At 44.1% G+C, this 24,032-nt stretch overlaps 2 protein-coding genes across 2 annotated transcripts in view; both read left to right on the top strand.

Moving 5' to 3' along the window:
- The first annotated feature begins 1,114 nt into the window (after window positions 1-1,114).
- Window positions 1,115-17,390, top strand: ccdc69 (coiled-coil domain containing 69). The gene is made up of 9 exons (XM_084469674.1): window positions 1,115-1,244; window positions 6,636-6,696; window positions 9,261-9,439; window positions 11,011-11,098; window positions 11,260-11,333; window positions 12,851-12,952; window positions 13,188-13,307; window positions 13,725-13,822; window positions 15,550-17,390. The coding sequence occupies exons 1-9, from the start codon at window positions 1,224-1,226 to the stop codon at window positions 15,713-15,715; spliced, it is 909 nt and encodes a 302-aa protein (XP_084325800.1). The 5' UTR covers window positions 1,115-1,223; the 3' UTR covers window positions 15,716-17,390.
- Window positions 17,391-22,363: 4,973 nt separating this feature from the next.
- emx3 (empty spiracles homeobox 3) overlaps window positions 22,364-24,032 on the top strand; it is a gene marked incomplete at both ends in the record, with an annotated part of 13,229 nt that continues 11,560 nt past the window's right edge. The window contains one exon of the mRNA XM_084469675.1: window positions 22,364-22,721. Within this exon, the coding sequence (XP_084325801.1) occupies window positions 22,364-22,721 (358 nt within the window). The remainder of the gene's footprint in view (window positions 22,722-24,032) is intronic.

The raw sequence follows: 24,032 nt of genomic DNA, 5'->3' as shown, positions 1-24,032 counted from the left end.
GGAAGTGGGGGTGGAACTGCCTTAATCATAAGCAGTAACAAATGGAACATCTACATAATCATCAGGAGAAACATGACAATGCCCCCAGGTGTTGACAGTAGCACCCAAACCCTATTAGTGAACCCGATTAGCTATTCTTTCAACAAGAGAAATATTTGGGCTTCTGTGGCGCCGGGCTGAGATGTCTCTTCTCCTGCTGGTGTGGAGGTATGTGGAGTATGCAGGAGGGCAGGCGGCTCTCATGGGGCAGGGCCCCAGTCTGCTCTGCATGGGAGAATGTGCACACTACGCACCCACACAGTCCTGGAAGACCAGGAACCAATTAACAGAGCCTCTCTAAATGTCAAATTCATAGATTCAACTGATTTTAATGTTCTTTTATTTTCTGGTGAATTAGATGAAGATGGAAATATACAGAAATCAAAATATTATTGATATGACGTTATTTTAGTTAGACACATTAACATATATATATATATATATATATATATATATATATATATATATATATATATATATATATATAATAAAAAAATATTATTTTTGCTAAATAGTCAAAAACATTTAATACATGCATTTGAAATGTGTCAATGACATTCTGACACACACAAACACACACACGCACACGCACACACACGCACACACACACACACACACACACACACACACACACACACACACACACACACACACACACACTTCACACAGAAATCACAGCTCGTGTGTAGTTTTAGGTGTTGTGGATATGATCTATCTTCAAATCATTACAGTAGATACCTTAAGTTTGAAAGAGAACGTAGTTCATTGTTCACGCGCAAACCTTTTGTAGGCAATTGCAATTGCATAACTAATGGCCAAGGACCAAATGTTTTTGGCGCAGCGTCTGTGGCCATTACGGCAAACAGTTTAAATCCTGCTACTCGTGCATGTCCGCGTCAACGCGCGCGCGCTTTAAACAATAGGCGTGCAGCTGCACAGATCTCCATCTAAAAGCGAGACGGATACACCAATGAGCACCATGCGTGATCGAATCAAGTGTAAATTGTAGATCTAGACCCCGTAAAGAGAATCAGTGTTTGGACTATCCAAGTCCCTCCCATCTGGTCCGCGGAGTGTCGCGGCCGAGAGGTTTCTGCCGGTGCAGTTGAGAGATAGACGCTGTTTCAAAGTTGTCAATGTGGAGAAGAAAAGTTTGAAGACAAGACTACTAAGAAGGACTAGGAATGGGTTGTGCCCCTAGCAAGGTATGTCTGTGAAAATGCTTCAATGTTCGGTTTGGCCGTACTGTTGTTTTGGAGAGTTGCACGCGTTTTGGGGTGCAGATGAAGGAAGTTAATTAGAAAGCGACGGGATGGTTTTCTTCAAGCCGCCTGCCTTTGTCGCGTCGATGCATGGCCACAGACGTGCGCAAAATGCCATTTGTGCGTTTGTTTTTGTACCATCATGTGATCATTAGATTTACGTCTATGTTAGGCCTACTCCATCACGAGTTGTCCAAATAAATTGATTAGGTATAACAAAAAGTTACTTGAGCCTCCCCTACCTCAACATCTGGTTTCAATCGTGCATCCTCTTCACAGTATAGAATAATCCCACGGTACATTGATCTGATCTTATGTGTCATTCACTGATAATGATGATCACGGAGAGGGTTAAAGTGGGCGATTGGTTGTTTTAAACTAGAATATAATTATTACCAGAAGTTATGTACACATATTTTGTGAGAACTGTGTAGTTTAGACAAGAGGAATATCTCTATTTATAAATTGTCTCTACTTTAACTTGTTCCTTCATCTCATACTATTAAAAGTGTAGTCTACCATCCGCAGACAGTAAAACATAACAACTCAGATTCTTCATTCGTAATAATTTCCAAAAACTCCTGTTCCCTTTTGCCCCAATTTATGCAAGTCGTTCGGGGAATGGTCAATACTGTTGTATGTAAATATTGTATTTTTCTAGAGACAGCTTTGGAAATGAGTGTCTAGCAGAGTGCCCCTTGCATTGAACAGGCAAACAATCGCCTAGTGTCCTGAAACCAAATTGATTTGGTTCAAGTCCATCATTATCTACATGTGCCAACCAAGCCTCGTCTGCATCTTGAGGGCTTGTTGCGCAATATGACAACACTATGTAGTCATAATTTATTTACCGACCAAAATGGTAATGTATTAAAGCGTCTTGTGTTGAACTGTAGGCCGTTAATCAAGTGTTTATGTATTTTGTAAAATATTGATCACTTATGGACCCTCAGAGTTGTAGCTAACAAACAGTCGTGGTAGTTCATATCACAGTAAGAATAGGAATTTGAACCCATGACTGCGTATCTTTTTTGCACACCTCTCTATACCCTGGAACTTTCATGTCCTTTTAATACTATGAAAACACACGCACATATATACAATTTAGAATGTAAATGTATAGTGTTTAATGTTTTAAGCAGAGCCAGCCTTAAAAAAAACATTTGCCGGCCAAACATTCAATCTTCAATCAATCTTGCAGATAAATTAAGATATTGCCTATAGGCCTATAATTTTTTTTTTCTCCAACAACTTAGGCCATAGATGGTTTAAAATACTCCTAGTAGCCTACTTCCACTCGGCTTTGCCCTGAAGGTTACAGTTTTTGAGAAAGAAGTGTAGTCTGGTACATGGCAGCAACTGTCTGGCCCAAGTGACGAGTTATGGTAACATGTTTGCTAACGTCTTTTAGACGCCAATGGAAATCAACGGCATCAAAGGGAAAATTTGCGCTCTAGGAGAAAAACACTCATGTATGTTGGTTTCTCTACGCGAACAATAAAACACAGAATTATTCAACTGTAGATGTAGAAGGCATCAGGGCCCTAAGAAGAAACGGGGCCTGCTGGACAGATGAGGAGACCGACAGACAGACTGAGGGAAATAGAGAGAGACAGAGTGGGAGACACTCATTCATTTACCTCAATAAAAAAATGTGTTCAAGTTGTTGTAATGTCTTTGGTATGCTCTGGCAATGGTCTTATGTTTTTGTCATGCCAATAAAGGAAATCAAATTGTAACTTGAATTTATAGAGGGACAGAGAGCCCAGGCAGTTAACTCGTAGTGTTGATCACCAAACCAGCTGTTGGCTGGCGGCGCTGGGGTCCCCAACTCAGACAACTGGACAAGTGTTAACCTGGAAGGCCAACAGAAGACGTGACCCAGGGTAGACGGGGACAGACATGCCGGCCTAGACACACCGGGGCCCCAAACAACAACAAAAAGCCCCCGAAGAGAAGTAAACGTATACAAGGCCTACGTATGTTTGGTGACACAGCTTTCTTCTCAGATTGCTGTAAGCTGACAAATGTGTTAGCCTTTTAGTTTTTCTCAGGATCTATTTGGTGTTTTATGGGGGTTTAAGGTTTTACACTTTTGATATCTGGCTCAAACCGTGCACTAGAAGCTTGTATTCAGCACACCCTCCTTAGGAGTCGGTTGGAGTGGGGGGGGGGGGGGGGGGGGGGGGGGGGGAGTTGAGGTCTGGTGTAGCTCAGATGATGTCGTTCCCCAACAGAAAATCTATCTCAGTGGGGTTCATTTTAAAGTGGAGGTGGGAGAACTGCTGGGACTGTTGGGATTCTAATATTGGAGCCAGTAATCCTTGTTGGGACTCACTGTAATGGATCTTATTCATCTAGCAACCATATTGGTTGGTTGGGTGGGGGGAACCTAGTGTCCTTGGCGAAACCATGACAACTCAATCTAAATGCATATTAAATACCACACGGAGGAGGAGAAGGATGGGGGGGACTGGAATGCAGAACTAAAATGAAAGCATTTGTCATGGTATCCCCAAAGACACTCAAAGGTTGACCAACCAAACTAACCAATATGGCCGATAGGTCAATAAGGTTTATATCAAGGCCAGTGGGCTAACAGTCTGGCCACGCAGTTGAGCAAACTTCCTCTGTGTTGTTCCCTGTAATCACTCCATCTCACGCTATCAGTTGCCATCACGTCTGCCAGCCTAGTATGTTCATGTTGACTCAGATCAATCCGTCTTCTTTGGTTGTTGCGTCAACCATTTGAACTAAACCAGTGAGGCAAATTCTTTGTTTTTTTGCCAATGTTCAACTCGCTGGGGAATTAATTCAATTCTAATTCTGGGACAGTAGCCGCAATGTTCTAGATCTTTGTGAACGTGTCTCCAAGGCAACGGGAACCGCAAAAGATCTGGGTCCTACAAGTAGTTCTAGTAGTCTCCCCTGTCCAAGGCCTAGGTTATTATAAGGCCATTGAGCCCCTTAGAACATCTTAATGCTCATGTTTTTAATCCTTTACCGTGTCTGTGATCCTTCAATGGCATGAAAAACTGAGATGACCACTGCTCTGTTTTTATTTTCTTATATATATTTTTTGTTTTTACTATTGTTTTTGATTCACTAGCTTGTCTCTCTCTCCCAGCATGAATGGTCTGGTTGAGGAAACGTTTTTGCCCACATGAAGATTGGGTTATGCGGCCCTGAGTTAACGAGATGACTCCCAAATCTGCTTCTCGAGTTAGAAGTAAACCTCAGTCCTTTTTATGTGATTAATTTCCGCTCCTCAATGAATGGCACGTGTTGAATGGAGTGGCGGTCGCTCAGTTTGCCAACCATAGTGCATCTTAGTTGGGGGGGAGGGAGGGTGGCTTCTCCGACTGGTTTGGCGGAAGTTGAGCATAATTACTGATATACACTTGAGGCATTGTGAGTCTTGGTTAAAAGGTGAAGACGTTAGGAACCCTGCAGTCAAACACAAATGTTCTCAGCCCTTGTTTGTGCAGGATGTTAAATGTTATCTGTCACACACTTCAAACGTTTTGTGGTGGGGATACATTCAGTGAGGAAGTTGAGCTAGTGTGTTTGTGCACACATGTTGCAAACATGTTCACGCCTGCCAATACGGAACAAGGCTTCAGGCCTCAAGACTTGGGTTTCTGTACGATTGATAATGTTGTTATAGCAGACAAAAGCAATGGAATTGGTTTGTTGATTATTATAAAAAGTCTCGCAAAAACTGGCATTGTATCAGGGTTTTCTTATTTCTCACAGGGATTAAATTGAAAGAAATGTTTAACATTTACAAAAGTGCCTTTGTGTGAGCCTGTTGGGTGAGATACCTTTTCTGACAGCGAACTAAATAATACCAACACCGACATACACCTGACTGTAGGGACAACCCATTGTTTGCTGGATATAGAGAAGCATTTCTAGTAGATGGTACGCTTTGATTACGATTATGATTATGACTAGATAAGACACAGATCTCGGAGAGAATGAAGAACCGGGGTGAGTGGGCAAAGAGAGCGAATTAAAATAACTATTCAGAAAAAGGATGACACAAAAATGAGGGCGAGAATGAAAACTTGGGTGAGAGGAGGGAGAGAGGGTCCGATAATATTACAATGGGGGGAGAGCGATGAGGATAGGGATAATGAAAACTAGGGTGGAGAGGAATGATAATGAAAACCAGAGAGCGAGGGAGGTTATGAAAACTAGGCACAGAGAGGGAGGGGTAAATACTAAATCTAGGGGGAGGAGAGGGGGAGATAATGAAAACTAGGGGGGAGAGATAATGAAAACAGACCCTTTGTTGCTTCCAGTTAGGTTTCCTTGTTCAGAACACATGTCCTGGAACACAACGACCGTCACATGTTCCACTCATGTCTTCAGTATTTATTGCGTTGCCCTAGTATTTATTGTGTCAGTCACTGTGTTTAAATAAAGAAAGATAGTTTAAATAAAGAGGCTGCATAGCATGTGTGTGTGTGTCTCTAAGCTTTGGCAATGAAGGACTCTGAGACAATTGTTTTAACATTATATATATATATATATATATATATATATATATATATATATATATAATAAAGAAGTGGGACATGCATGTCCCATCTTCAGCCTCATTCTGTAGCTGGCAAAACTTCTCTGTATAGGTTTAGAATAAACACTCCATATATCAACTAATCACATCTATATTCCATCCTATTTATTCTATAGAAGGAACTAAAAAGTACTAATTAAGTAAAGGTTTGTGCCTCCTCATCGAAATACACACACAAACACATACACACACACACCAGTCCATTGAAAGAATCCAGTACCAGCTGAGTTATGTAACGTAACTGGCTTCATCCTAGGAATGTCAGGACTAATCGGAGAGCCATAGAGGGGGGAAGAGGGAGAGAGCCTGGCTGAGCAGTGTCCAGTAACTGTCAACAGATTTATAATCCCCTCACTGTTCCAGTGGACAGCTAGGCCTGTACCAAAAACTGCTTACCTACACTACTGTACTCAGATATATGGGAAATACATCCAAAAGCCATTGTACCATCCATGTCCGCCTTCTGCTAAGTAATATAACCTGAAAGCCTGACCCTGTCTGTCCCATGTTGCACCTGTTGCATCCTGGAGCTTTAACATGACTTGCTCATTCAAATGAGTTCAAATGTTGAAATGATTCTTATAATGTATTTAGAATCTAAATACATTATAAGAATCATTTCAACATTTGAGTTTTGAACATTTGGTTTCATCTAAATTTTAGATGAAACCAACTGCGCTATTTATGGCGCTTTTATTATTATTAAAATGTGTCTTCCTCTATTCATCGTTCCTCTTTCCTCCTACCAGAAGAAAAGCCGCAGCAAGAAGAGCCATAAGGAGGGAAAGAAATACAACGATGGAGGAAGTGGTATGTGTGTGTGTGTGTGTCTGTGTGTGTGTGTGTACAATACATATACTTCAGTATTGTGTTTTAGCAAATACATTCAGGTTACTCCCAACAACATATGCTGATTCAGCAATTACAATTAGGTAGATGGGGCAAGGATAGTAAAAGGGTCAGGGTATTCAGCTCCCAGTCCAAAGGTTCCGGCTTTGATCCTCCAATGTGTCCACCTGTCCACCTGTAGGCATTCTTGAGCATGAAAGTTGTATATATTTAACTTATCTTTTAACTTTTCGAAGTTGCAGTCATATGACTCACAGTCAGGAGTCAACATACCATTAAACTGCTTCCTCCCATTTATGAACATGTAGGGTTTAAACGTCATCCTGGGAATGGTGAGTGCAGCCGCCAATTATCCCTGGGTGATTCACCTAGTTGTTGTGTTGGGTCTAAGCACTGCTCCCGTATCAAAGGTGTGTGTGTGTGTGTGTGTGTGTGTGTGTGTGTGTGTGTGTGTGTGTGTGTGTGTGTGTGTGTGTGTGTGTGTGTGTGTGTGTGTGTGTGTGTGTGTGTGTGTGTGTGTGTGTGTGTGCTAGGCTAGCACACATGTCTCCAGTCCAAGTTTATAGCGGCCTCTGAGAACTCTTGTGTGAAACTGCCTCAAGGCTCGCGTTGTAGTCTTTCACTTCCTCTTTTCTCTTGATTCCTGGCAGCTCTCCTCAGGCCTGGCCCCACCTTGAGAAGAGATGACATCATTATCTCAGTGTGTCATGTCCTGCCCAGCCTGAGAAAACCTCTACATGACTAAAAGACTTGGGTGGGAAGGGGGGGGCGCTGATTAAATGCGTTCATTAGGTGATCATATTGAAGCGATGTACGGCAGTCCCTGGCTTTGGCCTATCAGTGTCTAGGGGGTTCCTGGTAGGTGGCTGCAGAAAGACACTGAGCCACTGCCTTTTGAAGGGAACAGGCTTTGCACAGTGAGATCGCCTTAAAGAATGAGCATGGATTACAGGAATACAGGATCCCCACATTTAAGTCGTTTTTTGCGGTGGCGCAACAATTATTAAAAAGCTTGCCCTGAAAAACATGTTACATAATATGTTTTGTTGTTTCACCAAGCTGCTCTCCTAAAATCGACTGTCGAAACAAGGATATGACCTCGCTGGTGCTAATGACATCAGTGGAAACTAGTATATAACATCGCTAGTACCATTGACATCAGCCGAAACTAGGATATGGCATCGCCGGTGATAATGACATCAGTCAAGACCAGGACATCAGTCAAGACCAACTAGGATATGGCATCGCCGGTGATAATGACATCAGTCAATCCCCCTTGCTCATTCCATCACTCTGTACCCAGGGTTTGCGTTGGGCCCATTGGGCCTGAGAGTGTCTCCAGCATGAGGCTGGCTGCAGCTGACCCGCTTGCTGCTGTGACTGTACGCTAGCGACCTGCCTGGAGGTCATTTATTCCCCCCCCCCCCCCCCTTATCTATAAATGTCCGTTGACGGCTACAGCTGCTGCCCTGCTCTGGCGGCACGTCCTCTGGCCGGCCGGAGAAAGTGAAGGAGAGACAGAATTCAAACGTCAGGACACACCAGTGCCAAAACGCCTCCCTGGTAATCTGAGAATGTTTGCACTGCATCTTGGCAACCTGGATTCATATCAGTAAATGAGTGCCTCAGAAATATCATATCATTGAGGCCCCTGGATTTGAGACTGTTCCCAAACCCCACTGGTTTGGGATGTCATCTCTCTCACACACACAGACACAGACACAGACAGACCAAGACACAAACACATTCAAATTTGGCTCACAGATCATGCAAAAGCCTTATTTCGCACTGGCTTCGATTTTGGTTGTTTGTGTGTGTAAACGCTGTGGTGCAAGATCAGCTCAACACGGAGAGAGACATTGTGTGACTTTTTGTGAGCGTGTGTGTGTGTGTTTGTGAGCTTGTGTGTACATGTATATTTTAATAAGAGTGGCAACGCTACATAAAGAGACCCTGAGGTTGGTGGAAAGGTTTAATGATGAGTTCTCAGCAGGAAACGTGTGTCTTCTTGTTGGCCTTGTGTTGTGTACTGCAGCCGTTCACTGTTGGAGTTTTCAGTGGAGCTTTTGAAATTGTGTTTGTAATGACACATTTCAAACGTTAATAAAGTAGTGAAGGCAGAGAAAAGGGAAGATAATAAGGAAATACAAGAATAAAAGATGATGTAGCAGCCCACCAGCAGCCTCTTTATTGCCCTTGTGTTTGGGATGGCTAACAAGAGGTGTTCTGTTGATTTTCAGGCCTCTGCTCGGGGCATATCTAAACTATCTAAGGAGAGAAAATCTATTTGTACAGTCTTAAAATCAAAATATATATATATAATAATAAAAAAATATAGATATATATATATTAAATACAATAGTCATACTGAGCAGTTTCAGCTTTAATGGCACATAGTCGGATGAAAGCCCTTTCTATGTCAACAATTGCATTCTTTTGACCCAGAACTAACTAGGCCTGTGTACTATTGAAAGTAATAGTGTGTGTTAGTGTCTGTCTGACTGTCTTATCGTTCTTCATAACAGGTAAGGTCGTGTCAGACAACGTGGACGTGTGTGTCCAAAAGCAGCTGGAGCGGTTCGAGTGGCAGCTGAGGATTCTGAAGCAAGTGCTCTCAGCCAATGGGGCGCAGGAGAGGGCGGAGCTTCTCAAAGACCACTCCCACGACGAGCTGTTTGCGATCATCCAGAACTTCACCGAAAAGGTGAGGAGGGACCGAGGGGTCAGATAGGGAGTTGGAAGTGGGGGAGATGGGAGAGAGACAGCTGGAGAGAGAAAGGTAGGGAGGGAAGGAGAGAAGAGGTGAGGGAGAGTGCGGGACCTGGCTGACCATATGTTCTCAAGTTCAAGTTATTCCGTTTTCTTTTTTTCCTTTTAAGCAACTCATAGCATGAAATCATCATTTATACATCATGTTATTCACATGAATTATGAAATAAAACACATGAAAAAGTCGAGTGTGTATTGATCTTTGGTGGATGGGCACCTAAAATCAAGGGGTTAGCTAACCCCTTGGACCCCTAAGGACTGCATTTACCAGTCATTGCCAAGGGTAGGGCATGTAGTGCTATTATCAAATGAAAAAGCTGCACAGTAAAGGCCTTCCATGTCACATGACCCGTGCTCCATACCACCGCCCGTAACCCTCCGAGCTGGTCATGGGAGACGAATGGGTTTGGTTTGAGTCCCCGGACGTGTCCTTTGCGGTTTAACAGGCTGACCAGAGAACCTCTCTGGCGGCCATGACGTCAGGCCTTCTGCAGCTGTTAAAAGTAATAAACGACTCACACTTTTCCATTACGAAGAGGTGTGTGTGTGTGTGTGTGTGTGTGTGTGTGTGTGTGTGTGTGTGTGTGTGTGTGTGTGTGTGTGTGTGTGTGTGTGTGTGTGTGTGTGTGTGTGTGTGTGTCCTAAACCTTGTGTAGATTTGTCTAATTGGCGGAATACATTAATACTAGTCTGTGTATCAAACGGAATAGGTTGTTGGCTCCTTTAATTGCTCCAGTGGACTTGCCTGCTGCTGTACAGCATTAACTTCATAGCCCCCAAGGGACCTGATGGGGAGTAGAAATGGGGTAAAACATTGCCTGTCCTCCTGGTTAAAAAGTGTGCATGCTCTATACCTCTACTATCTAGCTCATCCAAAAAGATGCAATTCTAGGTTGAGTACTACAGTACAACAACAAATGACATCCTCCCATCCGAAGTCTGTTGTTTGGTTCTCAGGCCGAACAGGTCCGGTTGCTTCCTAATGCTTTGTGAAGTGTTCCGGTAAAGCCAGCCTGTAATATTGTTTATGGACATAACAGTCAGATGAGACCCTGTTTTTGCTGTGTTTTTAATCCATCGCGTGGATCTAGGAGCTGTTCCCAGAATAGCAGCTCTGTTGGGGGAGAGAACAGGGCTTGTGTTTGTCAAGAGCAGGCGAGGTCAGACCGCGGGCAAAAGGGATTTATGCAATCAGGCTAGTCTTCACCAGAGTACATAAGACTCTGTCCTTCAGGGGAATCTGAGATCAATGTTTGTTTGTGGTTCTTATGCGTCATGGCAACCCGTCTTGTGTGGAGGTCTCGGCCGGGCATGGAACCTGTTTGTTTGTGCAACCGCTCTCGGGGTGACGAGTCACAACAATGCTGCTTTTTTATGAAAGTTATGAAACACTGGCGGAACATTGAATCCAATCGAGGTCAGGGACAGATGGCTTGATGCATAGGAGGGGGGCTGGGGTGGTTGTACGGTAAAGCTGACCTGCAAACCCTTTCCTCTCCTCCTCAGGTCTCCACAGAAACCACCGCCGACCTGAGCGCTGTCCACGAGCAGAGGAGTAAGCGACGGACGGAGGAACACGAAAGGGAGGTGGAAGGTAAAGAGCGTTCTCTTTGACTTCCCCATGGCGAACGACCTTGACGATGACCTCTGGTATGAGGTCATCGTGAATGTGTTTTTGTGGGAAAAGAATAAGATAAAGTAACACGTGTGTGTGTGTGAGTTTGTGCACATGCTCACTGTACGTTGTTCCTGCAGAGCTGCAGAGGCAGCAGCAGCAGGAGAAGAACAACCTCACAGAGAGCTTCCAGGCAGCAGAGACCCTCCTGAAGGTAAGACGATTGATCCTCACTGGCTCTGGTTTCTGCACCTTGTATTAAAGTGGCACTGTGTACGATGCGCACCTCTGTTGCTTGCTTGTATTTACTTGGGCAAATTACAATCTGCAATCTTGGAAGATTTCGGTTTCATTCTTTTTGGGGAAACCCATGGCGATAAGCAGCCCTTGCCGGTTCGAGAGTCTAAACGGGGTCGCCTGGGCGACATCAGTCAGTTGGCAGTCGGTTTACTAGAAAACGCTAGCAGAGACCAGAATAAAAAGTACGCCGCTCCACACAAAAGTGAGATGAAGAGGAAGTTGTGACGCCCTGTTGTCGTCCACCGTCTGGGTGAACAACCGCTGCTGGGTGACTGGGACTGAGCCGCTTGGGATCTATCCAGGGAATTTCACCGCTGGAACCAGTTTTGAAAAAATACATAATAATTCAGAGATAGTGATTCAAAAGATTACTTTGGGATTTTTGATCCCATTGGGTGACTACAACAATTTTTGTCAAGGGTCCAGTATTGAGCAAGAGCACTTGAGCCATTGAGACAGCTAACGCTGATTGTCATTGAAGCCTCTGACAACATTGAGGGAAGGATCCTTATAGAGCAATACAACATTTTTCTTTCTTTTTTTTTAGCTTTTGATTGGTCAGGCCTTTTTTTTTTTGTTTATTAATTTAAGCAGCTCAAGCTGGAAAAAAAACAAAAATCGTTGGGCCCATTCGTTACTTCAGACCCAACCTTTCAGAAAAATATTCATGAAGAGATGATTACTTCATCTCTTTGTCTTAACGCGACCCCTCCCTCTTACTGCTGTGGCCAGTACTCACCCAATGACCGCAAGCCGCCATAAACTGATGCCATAGCTGCATTGATGGGACCGCCTTCAGGAGCTGATGCTGAAATGGTCTCTCTACCTCACTGCTCCCCAACCTTTCCAAACCACGGCACCCCTTTACAGCCATTTATTTACGCAAAACACCTGTTTAAATGTAGTATGACCAATACGTGTGTCGACGTCCTCCAATCAAGGTTCTTGGATAGGTTTGGTTGTTGTTAGATAAATAGCTGCAGACTTGTGCATAGTCTATCAGGTACTAAGTAATGCTATATCAATTTCACCTGGGTTTAAGAATTCTTCCTTTCAGATTAACCCGCCTCCTACAACCACCACAGCCTCAGATTGGTCCGATATTCAGTAGGACATCTGAGAGTAACCAGTGAGGAATCCCAGACTTTGTACAAGGAATCAAGGTCTGTTTTTTGCCAGATTAGGGTACGCTAGTGTCTGTCATTTTATACTCCCCTACACAGGGCAGGAATGTTCCCTGGAGAAACAAGTGAAGGAAAAACAAGTTTAAATTCGGCAAAATAAAATATATCATCATATACATTTATTAGTAAATCTTACACATTGTCATTTTAAGCATTTCTGGGGTTGGCCCTGGAAAACCTCTGGCTCAATTCGGTGCTAGTCCCTTCGAGTGTTTCTTATTCAATGTGTGCATTGTGCTCAATGCAGGGCCAGGTGGAGGCGCTGACAGCCGACCTCCAGGTGTACAACCAGCTGAAGAGAAGAGTCCAGGAGTCCACCTTTAAAAAGGACCTACTGCGCAATATACAGGTAATCCTCCCTGTCTGTTTAACCCACCCCACACCTTATGTGTGAGGTTATTATCACGTTATGCTTCTGATTTAGACATCCTATACATCCATATATCAATCATTTATTACCTTTTTTCTACCGCTATCTACATCTCTTTCTCTGCTTCTCTCTCTTTCTCTGATTCTCTCTCTCTATAGCTTTTTCACCTCTTATTTATTCAAACTCAGTAGATTATTTTTTCTCTCCCCATCAGGCCCATGGCAGCCCTGGGGCATTTTGGGAGTCTGAGCAGGAGTCCCTCCTCTTCGTCATCGAGATGAAGAGCGAGCGTGTGCAGGAGCAATGCAAGAAGCTTTACCAGCTGCAGACTTTGGTAGGATCCCTGGAAAATTTGTGTTTGTGTGTGAACACACACTTGTTTATTTGTGTGTGTGTGTGTGTGTGTGTGTGTGTGTGTGTGTGTGTGTGTGTGTGTGTGTGTGTGTGTGTGTGTGTGTGTGTTCACTACAGGTATTACTTAAATGGATTCAGCCATGGATATGGGTTAAACAAATGCTTCTATCAGATGTTCAATCTTCCGTAGTATAAATGATTTCCAAGGACCAAGGTTCCAAGGACCCCTATTTTACCATGAGGTTTGATGGTGAAAAGACAATTGATCCTAGAATAACATCACAAGTGGGAGTGTCTGCCCAGATGTATGCTGGATAGATCCAACTCCACGGTCACCTCCCCTAGGTGGACTGTACCAACTCGGTGTAACGGGGGGTGTTTCCATGTGTTCCTACAGGCAGAGAAGAACCTGTCGCTGGAGGAGCAAATCATCCACACCCTGCAGCAGAACGAGGATCTGCGGGTCAGAATGGACAACTACCAGAGCCTCATCCAGTATGTACTGGTCCGGCCACACTGGGGACCACTCCATAGTAGAGAACAGCTATAAGCTGAGACCATGCAAATTGAATTGGAATATGAATTGTTAACTGCAATTGGTCTGGAACCTCTCCGTTCATTTTCAAATTCCAAGGGGCGTCACCAACTGGCTCAGACCAAAATGCCTCTGGATGCAATTGGATAGGTCTACAACCAATCATAGCACTGAAATGGTTGACACAGCACTAAGCAACGTAAAAAATACATCTTTCTTCTCAACAAAAGCTTTAAGTGCAGTCGTTGGTTATTTTTTTAATGAAAATATAACGCCAGTTCATAAAATAGTGTCTTGATAGCAAAATAAACAGCGGCAGCCATGATTGTTGCTGTTAAAAAGTTCTGTGCTCCTCTGCATGTCATCTTATTTATCCTGATATTAGATAAAGGGTTGTGATTGGTCGGCCTATCTCATACCAGCAAAAATATTTTTCTATGGGAGGGGAGCCAGACTTTATCTGCAGAGCAAATGAGCACTTCGGCTGGTTCAGAGGCTACAATATAACAGGGTTTATGGCCACCAAAGACAAAACTTATCAAAGACGATACATTTTAAAACCGGCGTAGTCTTGCTGTGTAGCTGGGAGAACTGAAATTGGAAACTAAGAAGTTTTACGATAAAACCTGCGTAGTGTGAATGCTGCCCTAGAGAACATCATTCTGTCATTCATGGTGGAGGAGTTTATAGTGTAGTAGCCCACATTACATGACCTCATGAAAAAGACATGTCATGTTTTGATCAGCAGCAACCAAAGTAGTTTCATAAATAACATAACTGGTTTAATTATTATTATTATAATTCAATTGATATAAGCAAATTATCGCTAGCTTTTCTTTTTATACTAAACTAAAATATTTCTCTTGTCAAAATAGACATGAGTCATATGACGATGATAAATGTGAAAGAACCAAACAAAGTAGTCTAATATAGTTCAGATATTTTTTTGGCTATTCTATTAGACGTTGGAGAAAAATTCTGATGGATGATACCCACATAGAGTTCATCTTGCCTTGCCAATTATTTGGGTTGCAATCATGTTGGTGTTGTCTTATAGCCTGGTTATTTCCTTTTCTGTCCACTCCGATTACAAGCTAACTGACTATACTTTAGATACTGCCATCTCTCCCAGGTCTTAAAGCATATATCTGACATCCTCACATGGCTCATTGCCGCCCCCTACTGGAGTGTTATGGTTTATTTTCTTGAAAGTTGAATACTTTAATAAAACATCGAGAATGTGAATTCTGTGATATGCAACAGAGGTCAGACCTTCAGATTTAAAAGGATCGAAATCCATAATGTGGCTTCAGATACTGCATGGTTTCATATAGGCCACTAGGCGCCAGTGTTTATTTTTGCCATTTTCACAGTGCACTTTTGTATTGTACGTAATGTGAAGTACAACTTTTATAGATATCTTTTGTTATTCCCAGATGAGAAATGTGGTTGTCAAAGCAGAACTACAGGAGAGTAGTAATGATTAAAAACAGTGTAAACAGTGCAAAAGTGTAACATTTAAATATACATATAGACATAATACACAATGAGAAGTACAAATAACTGGCAGAATGTTAACGTAAGCGTTGGCTGGTTTTACGCCCTGGAGTCTGGGTTCTCTCCTTGTTTGTTTATCTGCCTGCGATGCCCCAAACCTGACCTCTTTTGTCGTTCTTCTTCTGCCCAGGCAACTGTCGAAGGAGCAGCATGAGCTGAAGGGGGCGCTGGAGAGGCAGACCGGCGTCAACCAGAAGCTGTCTCAGGAGAAGGAGCAGCTGGTGTTCCGGCTACGCCACCGAGACACCTGTCCCAGCATGCACCTGCCCGTAATGCTGTCCGAGGTGGCGCCCTGATGGTGAACGGGAAAACAACCCTGGAAATTACACTGTGGAAACGCAGCCCCCGGAGTCCCAGCCATACACCGGAGAAAAACTTCTGCAGATCCTTCTGGAACCCACCGACCGTCTCCGCCCACGGTGCCTCGCACGCCGTGGTTACTCCACCTATCACCTCCGTCACAGATCGTACAGCGAGGCCGATGTGTAGGTTCAACAATGATGTGGGAGGACACCTTCATCTCCGTTTAGTTTTGTGTAGGTCACTCTGAAGCGGCGGTGGTGAAACAAGGTTTACTGTCCTTCACCTCAGTGTCTTCTTCCCCCCACACCCCCCCCGGTTACCTTGACAACAGGGATGCCGGTGTCCGAGAACGTTTACTGCTACAGTCCCTTCTTTATCCCCCCCACCCCCCCGGGTACCTTGACGACAGGGATGCCGGTGTCCGGGAACATTTACTGCTACAGTCCCTTCTTTATCCCCCCCCATCCCCCCCGGGTACCTTGACTACAGGGATGCCGGTGTCCGGGAACATTTACTGCTACAGTCCCTTCTGTCTCAGAGTCGACACAGATAGTGTTTGGCGGACTACCGGGGAGAGATTGACGAACCATTACACATACAGTACATGGTGGAGCCACAGTCAACTAGGAGTACGCTGGGGGTCTACTGAGGCCCAACTGGAGCTTTTTAACTTTCTGGGATTTCTCAGTGGATCGAAACAGTGCTGAAAGGTTATTTTAATATGGCCGCATATCCCTGCCGAAAATCGCAAAGATGACTTTGATTCTTGTGTTCTTTGGCAGTGATATGCCGTCACAGACGTTGTTCAAGGACCGGTTCGAGTGGCCTTCTGTTTACCGGCGGTCCTTCTACAGTACGCCACACGAGGCCTTTGTTTTCTACTGCTGCAGTCCATGCTCTTCCAATCCACGTTCTCATGGAGGAGTTCTCAATGCAACACTGTCTTGATAGATGGAGAACAGTGGTCTTTCTCTGGTTACTTGGTCAAATATTCAATATTCATATTTAAGAATTCGGAACTTGGCCTGGTAAACGGTGCCCGGATACTTGAGGGGGTACACAGTTGTTGGGGGATTACAGGCCTGCGATGGTTTAGCATGCGCGATCCGTGAACACGGACAACCTAACCAGGACACATGTGGCCGACCGATTCAAACCAGAGACCGCCGGGAATTCCAAGTCGTTGAGCAACAGGATTATGCCAAATGTGTTTTCTTGAGCCTATTTTTGAAAGTTAAAATACTATGGTGTTTTATTTTGTCCGTTATTGTGTCTGTTAAGAATGACGTCGTAACAATTGACCTGCCTGTGCTCAAGGTCTGCATAGTCAGTCGCAAAGTTGTTTTGCAGCGGCATTAGTTAGTGTTAAGTGAAAACATTTTACATACAAGAAGCTGATATGTGAATGTAAACGGTTTCCTATTGTACCATTTCAGATCAGGACAGTTCATTTTATCTTTTTGTGACATAAATACTTTATTAATCCAGAAGGAAATTGTGGTTGCAAACAAGCCCACGTCTGCCTGTGTTTTAGCATTTACTCTCCTTATGCACTAGCACTTTGACCAGTATTTCAGTCACATCATGTGCAAGAGAGATTTCTACTTGTATCATTTTGAAATGTCCTCTTCTCTGAAAATGCAAAACAAAATAAAACGTTGAATTTGATTTTGACAGCGTGACACATTTGCCATAGTTGCATGTGTATGTTTTTCAACTGCCATATAGAACGGGTTCTGCAAGAAGATGGAAGATCTTTTAGGAATGAACGACCATTGTTCAAGACTGTAAATACATCAAACAGAAACTGACAGGAACCCACCGCTCTGCTTCGGTTGTAACGAAACACTTTTGTAGTAGATATATATATATTTTCTTCTGATCATTTAAAAACGGTTATGTTGAAGTTTTGTTAATTTTTTCCATCTATTCCATCTATCATTGATCGGTGAATGGACAGAAAGGGTCACATTTACATATAACGTTTGTTTTATGTGTAATGTTTGAGATGGTTAATATTATATTTGATGTTTAGGTAAAGAGTGTAGTCAGGGTAAGTATCTGGGGTAAAGCAATGCATTAAGGGAAAAACCACTAATGAACATCTCTATACCAACTGGTAGAGTGCACTAAACATTACCGGGATTTTAAGACAGCTGCCATCTGAATGTTAACAAATGACCCAGAAAGTTTGCTAAACACGTGTGTGTGTGTGTGTGTGTGTGTGTGTGTGTGTGTGTGTGTGTGTGTGTGTGTGTGTGTGTGTGTGTGTGTGTGTGTGTGTGTGTGTGTGTGTGTGTGTGTGTGTGTGTGTGTGTGTGTGTGTGTGTGTGTGTGTGTGTGTGTGTGTGTGTGTGTCATGGCCTTTTTCACTAACCCCTCTTACCTGCTGTCGTTGCGTGTAATTGTCTAATACACCTAAACGCCCACCAGAGGGCAGCAAGGAAACACTGGGAACGTCAAATTCGCTGGGTGGATAGATCGATGCTGTAGGCCTACTTTCCAGTCTGTTAATGTGCATGTATCCTCAACCCATGCTGTATGCCTGGTTTCTTAGCGGTTAAGGGACAGTTTATTTCCCCAGAGTGAGACACCTAGCCAAACCAATTTTATTTGTCATGTAAACACGTTAAGTGTGTGAGTGTGGCAGAGATTGACAGCGACCGATACAGGGCGAGAAAAGAGAGGGAGACATCTGAGGGGTCAGTCTGTAGTTGTTTGACAAGCAGGAACAATACTGGGCTCAATGGAGGTCAAGCTCCTGCTGTTATCCCATTCTCACCAATGTGTGTGGTTCTGTGTGTATGTTTGTGCGTGTGTGTGTGTGCGTGTATATCTATTTGCCTGTGTGCGTGTGTGTGTATGTGTGTGCGTGTGGGCCGCTTGACTGCATGGCCTGGGTTAAAGGTCATGTCCCCTGTTATCGTGTCACAGAGTTCCCATGACACCTCACAGCCACCTGTGGGACACCTTGAGAGGAAGAGGGGGGAAGGAAGATCAAGGGTAGAAGGATATCAGTGTAACACTTTAGAAAAACAGCTGGTAATTGTTATCATTGTTGTTATCATTATCAGATCTGCAGACACTTACCTCAGGTTCTTCGGAAATCCAATATTATTGTTTATAAACCCTAAATAGTATAATTAGATTGTGTGCTCGACTTACATCTTGTGATAATGCAGCTTATCCGTTTGAGCTGGATTTCTGTGTGGCTTTTTTCTTTATTCACTGTTTTGCATTGTCTGCATTTAGTCAAAATCCAAAGGAAGCACAGAGGGGTGTGTGTGTGTGTGTGTGTGTGTGTGTGTGTGTGTGTGTGTGTGTGTGTGTGTGTGTGTGTGTGTGTGTGTGTGTGTGTGTGTGTGTGTGTGTGTGTGTGTGTGTGTGTGTGTGTGTGTGTGTGTGTCCAGCAGGGCTAGCATTGAAGTTGCTTTTATGTAATTGCAATGACACATTTCATCATCAATCACAAATGTTCGTTTGGAGTTTGCTCTCATACCCAAACGTACCACTAGAGGACGTTAAACACACCAAGCACCATTAGAAGCCTATCGTTTCAAATAATTGCTTTGCGTGAAAGGTAAACCAATGGCAGCCCAGAATTGATTTTATTGCTAGGAACCCACTTCATCCCTATATGTTTAGTGTTATATTCCTAATTGGATTTATTTAAAATTTGCTGAGGCAGTCCTCTTTCTAGAACTCCTCATTAGATAAAATAAACAAGATTAAAGATAATCTCAAATTCATGCAACACAGAGTAGAATAGTGTAAATCTTGCATTGTGTCACTCGCTCTAAAAAGTTTTCACATTTTTAAAGATACTTTCTTTTAATAACCATAGATAAATAGATGTAGGGGTGTGTGTGTGGGGGGGTTATATCATATTCTTAAAGACCAGTGGAGGTGAAAGCTGTCCCTTGACTGTAGACAGCAGTTAGTTGGCTTCAGGCTGGGGTACCCCCACTTTCCTTCACACCTCCATCCTCCAGAATAACGACAACCCCTTAACACCCGCCCCCCCCCCTTTCAGGGCTGGCTTTAAAACGGCCACGGCAGAATGAGCTGGGGCTAATAGCCATGTCCGATCAAAGCCAAGCCGGCCCTGCTCCACCGAGAGGGGCCTATTAATTAACATGGTAGCGATGGGCATCGCCACACCGGCCATGCGGTCCGAGGGAGGACACAGGAGTCCTTCAGCGGGGGAGGGTCGGAGGGAGGACTGGAGGACGGGAGGACGGGAGGCAGGGGGTGCTTGGTTCTCATGGTCAGACCGCAGCCTGAAAAGCCAGCGGCATGGCTGCGTTCGCTAGCGCCAACCCGGGCCCCCCCCTCCTCCCCCCTCCACCCACCCAATGGGTAGGCGTTTGTCCTCTGTGCGGTGGGAGAGGGAGGGCTGAGGAGGTGGGCAAGGGGGGTGTGCTGGGCGGGAGAGAGGTCAGAACGTGAGGGGGGGGGGGGTTTGAAAGGAGTGAGGAGGTAGGAGGGAGATGGGAGAGGGTGGCTCAGGTCGTTTGTCAGGCATTTAGGGTCAAACAAAAATCACCAGGAGCTCAAACCGTGGAGGGATGAATCCAGTGGCTGAAGGTGTTTGGTGGATTCCCCGTTACCCGCAATCGAACCTGTAGGCATCCCCGAGGAAGACGCCCCCCCAAACCCCTAGCTGCTCCTTGATGACATATCTGGAGTCCCTGGGATATCCCTCTTTGGGATACAAGCGTCTGCTAAATGACATGGGAGCAAAAGAATAATAGGAACGATCGGTTTGGGAGGACTACATGGATTCTACTGTGCAAACCACAATGAACAGAGCTTGGAATAGATGGAATAGATAGAATAGCTTAATATTTTTCTTGATCCCAAATGGGACATTGAGGCAAGCTGTCTCTGTCTATCTCTCTCTCTCTCTCTCTCTCTCTCTCTCTCTCTCTCTCTCTCTCTCTCTCTCCTCTCTCTCTCTCTCTCTCTCTCTCTCTCTCTCGCTCTCTCTCTATCTCGTCCCCCCATCTCTGTCTGTCTCTCTGTTTGTCTATCTCTTTTACTCTCCTATCTCTCTTTCTCTCTCTATTTCCATCTCTCTCTCTCTCTCTCTCTCTCTCTCTCTCTCTCTCTCTCTCTCTCTCTCTCTCTCTATTTCCATCTCAATTCAATTCAATACAAAAAAGCTTTATTGGCATGAGAAATATACATTTACATTGCCAAAGCAGGTGAACAATAAAATAAAATGGTCAGGTAAAAATCTCTCTCTCTCTCTACCTCTCCTCCCCCTTCTTTTTCACATGGGAGTGTGAAAAAGTGACAAAAGGGGGCGGGCATCCCTCTATTCACCAGGCTCCCTGGTTTCCTCAGACGGCTGACCTTTGACCCCTGGGGGTCAATTGTCTTGTTCTGTGTCAATTGACGTGTCATTCAGCACACCGTGTACCCCTCTGACAGAAAGAGCATTAGCTAGCATTTGTGTTAGCCGTAGCATTCGCGGTGGCGGTTAGGACAAGAGCATGGAGAGTACTCGACTTATTAACCTTTCACAAAGACTGTGATGTTATGCACTCACAGCCACCGATACATTTTTTTAACCAAAAATATATGTTTACAAAAAACGAAATGGCAAATATTTTTTTTAAGTGTTCTCTCTATCCTAAATCTAAAATGAATGCATCAGAAAAAAAATACTCAAAAGTTTAGGAAAGGAAAATAATCGAATATATATGTTTGCAATGTTATTATTTTTCTAATGTAATATATATTAACAAATACATTTATCACAAATAGAAAAATAATAGAAAATATACAATATCTATCTATCTATCTATCTATCTATCTATCTATCTATCTATCTATCTATCCATTTGTCATATCATTATTGTATTACACCGAATTGACCCAATTAGTTATTCTGAATGACCTCATCATTAGCTGAAGCATCATCATCATCATCATCCTCATCATCATTTACATCCCCATCAGCCGTCATTTACTTAACAAAATGGCTGTCAGCGGACCCACGGGCGCGCATCTGCGCATGCTCACCACACCTCTGTCACCGGCGGTTGAGGGCAGGTATTGAGTGCGCTGAGTGACAAGCCCTCGCCCAAAGAGCTCAGGGACTCTCCAACAGCAGCAGCGGACTCCTAACGTGCTTCTCAAGGGCGAGAGCGAGAGCATCAGTTCTTCTGTGAGTGAGTGTGTGTGTGTGTGTGTGTTTGTGTGTCTATGTGTGTCTATGTGTGTGTGTGTGTGTGTGTGTGTGTGTGTGTGTGTGTGTGTGTGTGTGTGTGTGTCTGTGTGCGTGTGTGCGCGTGTCGCCAATCCAAACCTGATTTCCGCCTCACGTCTCCTCTTGCTGCGAGTGGGTTGATTTACGCGAACCCAGTGGCACGCGCTTCTCGTGAGATATTGACGTTGTCTCGGACATAGAGAAACATACAACATATCCCACACGTGGAAGGTGTGGATGAAAGTTGTCCGTTCCAGGGGCGCACGGACTTCGGCACGCGAGAGGACTCCTCGTCATGGAATTCCCGGGAAGGTTGTAGCCTTCTAAATCGGACATATATTTGACCACGAGCGTTCATACGAAGAATCCCCTGTTAGAACCCCATCCCTTCGGACTTCTGTCTATCTCACCTCTAGTGATGACCATGTTTCAGCACAGCAATAAGAAGTGTTTCACCATAGAGTCTCTGGTGGGGAAGGAGACGAGCAACAACAGCGCGTCTCCGGCCGGGGACCATGAACCCATCCGGCCGACGGCGCTGCGCTTCACAGAGTCCATCCACTCCGCTCCCTTCGGGACCTGCTTCCAGAACTCCGGGAGGAGCCTCTACTCCAGTCCCGACATGATGTTCCAGGATCCGGGGACGCACACGCAGAACTCAGGCTTGCCGCTGCACCCGCTGCAGATGCCATCGCAGACCTTCTTCAGTCCGCATCAGAGAGAGGCGCTCAACTTCTACCCGTGGGTCCTAAGGAACAAGTTCCTGGGCCACAGATTCCAAGGTAAGCCGTCCGGACCACTCCAGTGTTGTAGTCAACACTATAGATTAGACGAATTAGGGGGAATTGTGTGATTTACTCATTTGCTCATTTGGTGACAATAAACCCAACACATTGCCTTTTTATTTTCAATAAGAAGCCTTAATGTTTTAATTGTATTTATTTATATTTATTAATCTCTAGTAAAGTTTATATAGTTTGGCTCTAGTTTGGCTCTAGTTTGTCAGAACAATAGGCTGCCCGTGGATGAGGCGTTCTGATGAAATAATCATTTCAAAGGCATGCATGCGTAGCTATTTGGACATTTTAGAGTTAGCCTTTTGAATGATTATTATGATGCAGGGTTTGAGGGAAAAGGAATATTGCCTTAGTTACAAAAACAGTAGCGTCCATTTGATTGCGGCTTAGTTTATTAGCATATGTAGGTGCACACTTGCAAATGTGCACCTTCAATGGCAATACAATATCATTTCCCATACAAAAAATAAAGACATGTGTCCCTCCAGTTAAATAACAACAACGACCATTTATTTATCCACCTCTCTTTGTTATATTGAAGGTGATTTATTTGTGTGTTGGTTAAACAGATTCGTCTGTCGATGTCTCACCGCTCACCCGGGGATTGAGTCGCGAACCTCGGAGATTAATTTGTCGGAAATGAAAGGCTATCGGACATTAATAATAAACAAGGCAATGGTTTGTTATTTTTTGCAGAGGCCACGCAATACCTCGTAAATCGTCCTCCGAATAATCAATCAAACAATAATGAAGATATTTAAATAATTTGAATGAAATCTGAACAAAGCCATTCGTTAGACATGTGGGACAATCCTAATAACACGCAGCACTTAGCCTATATCTTATGGCCAATTAACCACCAGTACTGGGTGGTTAACTGGGTCTAGGGTTAGGGGTCTATGCGAAGGGAACCCAAGCGACCGACTGACTGACACTTAATTCTGGTTGATCTTTACAAAAGTGCCCTTTCCCCGGGGATCTAACCTCCACACCGGGGGACCCGAACCCATGAGGTCGAAAAACATGCGGACAGGCGAATACATGTCTGTTAATTGACACAGGGGATCTCTTAAGGCTTGATTCCACGTTCACGCAACGCAATGACCACGCAGTCGCCTCGACGTATAGCCTACGTGGACCTTTATCCTCGTGGGCCCTCCAACAGATAAGCTAACTGGTCGTGTTTTATAGCAGGACTGACATTGATCTTATTGAGTCAGCTATTACCACCTTGAGACGACGTATCAAGGTAACCCTAACCCTATCAGTTCCTTTGACTGAATAGGTGTGATCAAT

Source organism: Micromesistius poutassou (genome assembly GCF_964030765.1).
Source record: "Micromesistius poutassou genome assembly, chromosome: 6".
NCBI classification, from domain to species: Eukaryota; Metazoa; Chordata; class Actinopteri; order Gadiformes; family Gadidae; genus Micromesistius; species Micromesistius poutassou.
The sequence above is the reverse complement of the archived record's forward strand: the minus strand, read 5'-3'. Positions and strand labels throughout refer to the sequence as shown.

Excerpts from the sequence above, each read along its gene's own strand:
- ccdc69 (XM_084469674.1), top strand. The coding sequence starts at position 1,224 with ATGGGTTGTGCCCCTAGCAAG. Across the intron at positions 6,697-9,260 it reads ATACAACGATGGAGGAAGTG|GTAAGGTCGTGTCAGACAAC; the intron begins GTATGTGTGTGT and ends TCTTCATAACAG. Across the intron at positions 13,823-15,549 it reads AACTACCAGAGCCTCATCCA|GCAACTGTCGAAGGAGCAGC; the intron begins GTATGTACTGGT and ends TCTTCTGCCCAG.